Here is a 7,015-nt window from a genome sequence, read left to right as displayed (position 1 = left end):
AAAACACCAAACAAATCTGCAGAGACCTATCAATTGTATGCATTTCACTGCTTTTAAAAGGAAGCTGTTTTGGCAACAAGAACTCAACTTTTTTACCTGAGTGTTTAAAGTAAAATAATTAAAGTGCAATTCCTTTTGAGCTCTTTTTCTACTCAGTTTAATAAATTACTGCTAGAGAATTTACTTACATCAACAAATATACCCTTTCTACTTGGTTTCATTCAGTAACATCTATAATCAACAATCAATATGCTACCATAGGGAATCAAGGAGGCTAAAGATGTAGAAAACTGATTATAATATCAATATAAACATGGAACAATGCCATGCCAATACACAGACATATTTTTTTCAATTTTCTAAATACAGTCCAAATAGTGCACTGGTGCCTTCCCCGTAATTAAAGATCAACCCTGCCATAAATATATCCACCTCAGGACACCCAATCTTCAAAGGCCTTAGAGAAAAAATAATGGGCAAACCTTGGCTCTGATTGAGTGGGAGAGTGTGGGAAGAGTGAAAGGTGAAGAATATGAAAACAAGAATCCCTCACACAGAGTCTCCTGTAGCCATTATAGGGATAGCTTTGATCTGAGTATTTCTGCAGCTCTCAGCTGCAGCAACATATGAAAACGTTTGCCTGCTGCATGGATTACTGCTTCATCCTGTTTGGCAGGTACTGAACAGGCAACATTGAGAACGCACCTCCAGTAAAGCGTTTGGAAAATGCTGTTATCTCCGAGCACTTAAGGAAAGTCAGTGTTCTGTAACGTGGGACAAGTGAGGGCCTTTCCTGGGTTATCCTTTTGCTCCTAAATTTTGCTGCCCCCCCATCATCATTGTTGACAATAAAACTGCAATATTACTAGGAGATCTTGTGTGCACACTGGGCATCTTTTTGTTCCCTGTCTAGTAAGTGTTGCTGCAGAGCAACTCTTAGAAGTGTCTCAGCAGAAAGCCAGCAGGGCTGTAACCCTGCTTAATGGGTCTGTAAGAAGGTTTTGGGCTAACATTTCTAAATAGTCCAATTCTGCTCCACTAAAATCTGTGGGAACTTCACCACTAACGTCAACAGATGCAGAAGCAGACCCATGGTAATAAGAAAGTACTTACAAATATTGTTGTTCCCATTTGTTAAATGAGGAGAGGCCAGGAAGGTACATGCCCTCCCAAAGAAACAAAGCAAATCAACAATAGATCGAAGATCAGAACTCACAGCTCTTGATCCATTAGTTCAAACAAATCAAACATGTTCCTACAACTGGCACTTCTTGAACGGAAGCCCCAATATTTTTACAATATTAACTTTCCATTCTTTCAGCAAAAAAACCCCAAACAACTTACATTTTTCAGACATTTTTTCCTCTTTTGTGAAGATATTATACTTAATAACTTTTCTTCCAGCCAATCAAAGTGCTGGGAAGTTGACCAATACATCCAAGAGCAACAAACATTAAAAGACAAAGGAAGACAGACAGAAAAGTGAAGATAAATTAATGAATAACACCTCAAATAAGTCACCATTCAAACAAACTTCCTTACCTCTTTTAAACTAAATACAGTACCTTACCAATTTAGATTGCTGAAAGAATCACCTGCTAAATCAACTATACCTCATTCATTATGCTTCAGTTTAAAATTTCGGGATGCTGCACTATTTAGGAGTCAAGCATCACAGAAGAATGAGTATTTAAAAGTTACCATGTCCACTGGATGCTATTAAAACCTATGGATACATTTCCACTGTCTTAAATAAGACTCTTCAGTTCTTTAAGGCAAGGGCCTTATGTTACTAATGGTCTGCAAAGTACCTTGCACTTTGGGACATACAAAAAAAAAATTAAAATAAAAAAAATAATAATTGGCCATGCAGCATAATAAACCAAGATTAAAATGAATAAAAATAACTGCCTCAGACTTGACCTGAGAATTTAAGTCTGTATGAATATATAAGCAAAACTTGTCAGAAACATTCTGCCACTGTTTAAGTAATAAATGAAAAAGAAAGACAAACCAAACTATATTTTAACTAAATTTCCCTGTAGCCAATTAGTTTTCTATTGGACCAGCATCAGCTGTACTGACAGCCTTGGAATCCCTTTGGAAGATGAAAGAATTCAGAAAAGAAGCATTTAGAATTTCTAAAAACTCTTCTACTCCTATCCCAACTAACCATATTCACTTGACTTGAAAATAAGCAAGAAAAACACACACATTTTGCTGACTAATAGTACACATCCACTTCAAAAATAAAATTGCAGCTTTAGAGAATTTTCCTATCAGAGGCCATAATTGCAGAAGAAACCTGTCTTCTACTCATGTTTTCATAATTTAACTGTAAGTTTTGCTAAGCAATTCTCCATTCTTAGGTCTCCAACTAGAACACCCAGAATACTGCCAAGTAATGTGGCTGTGATAATGCTTATGGATCTCTTCAAGCACCTGTGCCTTATTTCTTACTCATTTTACACTAGTGCTGTCAGCAACTGCCTTATTGGTGAGAAGAGTCAGATAAATCACAACAAACAGGTTTTGTAAGCAAAATGTTAGTTTATCTTTAGTCCGTAAAAAAACATTTCCAGAATGTTTAAACCTGTTACAGCTCTGAACACACTAAATAGGCTGCTTCTGTAGAGGCAGGTTAGGCTCCAGATAATCTAATTCCTCAGGTATTGTTTAAGAAGCCGAGTTGTGCGTAAATTCTGTCACTGTCATCTGTAAGTCTTTAAGCAAACAGGTTCATTATCAAAAGCATTACAGCTTTGTGCATTACAAACCCCTAGCATAAAAGAAACGATAAAACTAGCTGCTTTGTTCTCATTCTCACAAATGTGATTTTTGTTTTCTTCAGGATTTCTTGCTGATGTGTCACAGGATCTGGAGTCTAAAGTCTTTGTTAACAGTTCAGTGACATATACTTTTTCCTTAAATGGAAAAGTGCCTTCCTTCCCCGCTTCTTAACAGCCCTGTGTCATTCAGCCTCTCCTTGACATACTTCACTTAGCCTCTTATTAACTCTTCCTTCCCAAACTCCACCTGTTCACTACACCTTGAGCCCCAAAAACTTCTCCAGTGCCCCCTGCTCCCTATTTTGTCCCCAGTTCAAGCTGGCTATACACCCACAGCCTTCATTACACTTGGTGCTCCCTTGTCCACCTGGAATGAGCAGTCTCATGCCCTAGGGACTGGACCAGTACAGCTCTGGGAAAGCCTGGCTAGAATTCACCTCTCCAGGGGCCCAATGCAAGAGGCAATGAAACTAGCTGCTTTGTTCTCATGCTCAGATGGGATTGGGGGGGGGTCGTTTCCTTCAGGATTGCTCGTTTCTCTTGACGTATAAAGGTCCTTGGTAGCACTGTGAAGCACCACCCCAAAAAGAAGTTGCTTGGGTTTTGTGAGGCTCCCAATGAATTTAAAAGGGGGCACTGCCAGCCTCATAGTGTGACTGACACCCCAGGAAAGGCTCACCTCACCTCCTGTCATTTGGTCTCTCCTGGACACACTTTGCTTTGCCTCTTATTAACTCTTCATTCCCCAGCTCCACTTATTTCCACCACCTTGAGTTCCATCAACTCTTCCAACGCCACCTGCTCCCTATTTTGTCCCCAGTTCAAGCCGGCTATACACACACAGCCCTTCATGACACTCGGTGCTCCGTTCACCTGGGATGAGAAGCCTCACACCTCAGGGAGCTGGACCGCTGGAAAGCCTGGCACCTGGCATCTACACCAGCCCAACACCAGAGGCAATAAAACTAACTGTTTCGTTCTCATGCTCGCGGATAGGGTTTTTTCCCCCCAGCTTTTCTTGTTTCTCTTGATGTTTAAAGGTCTTTGTTGGCATTATGAAGCGCCAGTCCAAAGAGAAGCTGCTTGGGATTTGTGAGGCTCCAAGCTGAGTTAAAAGAGGGCACAGCCAGCCCCACCGGGGACAGAGATGCTATGAAAGCTTCCCCCCTCAGCAAAGAAAGGCAACCCCTCCACCCCCCAGTAGTGTTGCCAACTGTTTAAGTCTATTCTGGGAGGTTTCCGGGACGCCAACGTGCCTGCCACAGTGCGAGCATGCCCGCACGTTTGTGTACATCAGTGAGGGGTGATGGTGCGCAGACTTCACATCAGGAAGGCAAACGCACGTTACTATCACATTTCAAAAAATTCACCGGACTACTGTAGAAAACAAGTCAGATTCAACGTTTAACGCGCATTTTAACGCGTGCGCTCACATTGGACTCTCAGCAGTCAAATCCCAGAGATTTACATCCAATACCTTGGGATCCCCGGGGCAATCCTGGAGACTTGGGACCCTCACCCCCAGCGAGGAAACTAGCTACGGACTTTTTCAGGTTCCCCTAATCCAGGGGCTGGAGCTGAAGCCTGAGCTCCTGCTCGCCTCCTTTCCTTGTGCAGGAGGAGCGGGAAGGCAGGTCCCTGTCCTCCCTGGCGCCCCAGAAAGCCGGTCCCTGCCCCAGGGTCCGCGTGAGGGGATGTCTCGGTCCCGGGGCCGGGCGCTGCCGCCGGCGGGGAAGCGAAGCGAAGCGAAGGGGACCCCTCGGGCGCCTCTCACCTTGGGGTTGGCGAGCAGCTGGTGCTCGTCGTGGTGCAGCAGGGCGCGGGCGGCCGAGGCGGAGTGGCTGACATAGACCTGGAGACAGGGGTAGAGCGCGGTGCCGCGGCAGGCGGCGCCGCACGAGAAGGTGCACTCGAAGAGCTCGCCGGGCTGCTGCACCGACAGCACCGTGCAGCGCGCCGCCTGCCCCTGCAGCTCGCGCAGCGCCGGGCTCAGCCAGCAGAAGCCCAGCACGAACAGCGCCACGACGCCCGACACGATGAGGAACAAGCCGAGCCGGATGCTCTTGTCCTCCGCCTCCGTGTACTCGTACGGCGCCCCGCGCGGCTTGGCCATGCCGCCCGCCAGGTAAGCGGCGGCGGCGGCGCCCGGCCCGGGGGCTCCGAGCAGGCGCGGGACCGGCCGCTGCGGGGAGGGCGGGACGATCTGGATCCCTGCTGGGAAGGGCTCGCTGGCCACTCCGGATTAGCGCCGCGCGGGGGAGCACGTGTCTCTCACTGGCGGGGCTTGGGGGGGGCAGGGCCCCTCCTCTCCTGTCTTCTCGTCTCTGTCCTTGCTGATCCTTGCCTGGGACCTGGGGAGGGAGCAAACATCTGCCTCCCCCCCTCCATGTCAAAGCACCAAGCCTAGCCCCGGCAGCTGCCAGCTCTAATCCTTCCTCCCGAACCGCTTAATGCTCTGCCTCCCCTCCCCCAGTTGCACATCTGCTGGGGCCCAGCTTGGTGCTCAGCCCGGGCCCGAGAACAGCCGGGGGGGGGGGGGGGCTTAAAAAAGGGGAATTTTGGGGAAAAAAAGGGGGGGGGGGGGGGCTTAAAAAAGGGGAATTTTGGGGAAAAAAAGGGGGGGGGGGGGGGCTTAAAAAAGGGGAATTTTGGGGAAAAAAAGGGGGGGGGGGGGGGCTTAAAAAAGGGGAATTTTGGGGAAAAAAAGGGGGGGGGGGGGGGATTTAAGAAAGGGGAAGTTTGGGCAAGAAAAGGGCAGGAGAGTGGGACTGAGCAGCAAAAGGAAGCCAAGGTTTAATGACACGCTTTCTGCCTGTGGGGCTACAGTACCCCAGCAGGGCTGGATCACCCCTTTTGTGAGTCCTAGGCAAACAAACCCACTGCAGAGTGTATATTTCTAGTACTCGTTTTTCACTCAATAATTAGCATTATGTAAAATAAGAACAACTTGGCCCTTTCTTCACTTAGGGCCCTGGGCATGGGCCTAGCTAGCGCGTGCACTAAATCAGGCCCTGCACACCAGAGCAATGGTTTTGAGCCTATGGTCCTCAGACCCCCCCTGCCCAGGGGTTTGTGAATGATGTCTATGATCGATCAAAAGTAAGTGAGCACCCAAGTTACACTTCCAAGGGGTCTGCACCTCCATTCCCAGTTTCCAAAGGGGTCTGCTGATAAAATAACGGTTAAAAACCACTGCCAGGGCAAGATAGTGGCTGGAGGTGCTACACTAGGAAAAGCTAGAGCAACTGTGTCTGCTTACCGACAAAGGATCATGTGTGGCTGTATACATGTGGGCTTGGCTACCCCAGCCTGTCCAGCACTCCTGTCTTTACAGCGCTGAGTAGGGCTGTAAAAGGGAAAGCCATGGCCAGGCAGCAGAGGCAGAACAAATCTCAACATTTGCACATAAGACTCCCTGTGGTCAACTTTAGCAGTTCAGATAAATAAAGCAGGCAGGGGGAAAGGCTGATTAGAATTTTTTCTTTTAAAAGAAATGTGGTTACATAGAGGCAGTAATGTAAAGTAATGTAAAGGGCACCAATTTGCTCTCTACTCCTTATCCAGCACAATTGAGCATGCTTGTTGCTCTCCTTGAAAAACTTCACGAGAGTTACTTTTCATCCCACATGAAGTTTTAGATGCAAGAGATGATGGGTACAGTGTTGTGTGTACAGGAAAACGAGGGTAGATGTAGAAAGCTACAGGTAACAAAAAGGAACTTGAATTGAGCAGAAACCAGCAAAGAGGACAGTTACAGTTAGCTGCTGGAAACAGCTCCTTCCCCTTATTACTACCTCTACTGTACCTGGATTTAATTATTCTTGTTGTTACTCTTACTTAAGCTCCAGAAAAGGCCAGCTGCTGTGAAACTACGTAGTATCACTGTATATGCAGAAGTGCATGCCATTTTCTCAGGGATGCAACAGGATGTTGGGGATTGTTGAACAGGATAAAGAATAAGGCCAATTATTGCAGCAGGTTGGAGGTGAGTTGAAAGAAGTTGCCTTTCCACCCCAAAGGAAAACATCTCCTAGTTGTGAGGGAAGTTCAGTTAGCATGATACTATTTTCTTGCCTAATACATTTTCTTGGTGACTTGGACTAGGAGGAGACTTAGTGTAGTTACTGTAATATCCACCTATAAAACTGAATTCTGGGGTATGGGTTTTTGACCAATCTAGCCTTTCAAGTCTTCACTACCAACTCATTGAGAATGGCAGAGCAAAG

General features: G+C 46.5%; 1 protein-coding gene across 3 annotated transcripts in view; it reads right to left on the bottom strand.

Moving 5' to 3' along the window:
- KCNMB4 (potassium calcium-activated channel subfamily M regulatory beta subunit 4) overlaps positions 1-4,961 on the bottom strand; it is a 40,594-nt gene extending 35,633 nt beyond the window's left edge. For 2 of the 3 annotated variants that reach the window (XM_019514726.1, XM_019514727.1), the window contains exon 1: positions 4,564-4,961. In XM_019514726.1, the coding sequence (XP_019370271.1) occupies positions 4,564-4,902 (339 nt within the window). In that variant the 5' untranslated portion in view covers positions 4,903-4,961. The remainder of the gene's footprint in view (positions 1-4,563) is intronic. The other variant, XM_019514725.1, reaches the window with a different exon arrangement.
- Between the last annotated feature and the right edge of the window lie 2,054 nt (positions 4,962-7,015).

Source organism: Gavialis gangeticus, unplaced genomic scaffold (assembly GCF_001723915.1).
Source record: "Gavialis gangeticus isolate Ggan-Ray unplaced genomic scaffold, GavGan_comp1, whole genome shotgun sequence".
Classification (NCBI taxonomy): domain Eukaryota; kingdom Metazoa; phylum Chordata; order Crocodylia; family Gavialidae; genus Gavialis; species Gavialis gangeticus.
Note: the sequence above shows the minus strand (reverse complement) of the source record. Positions and strands in the feature narration are given on the sequence as shown.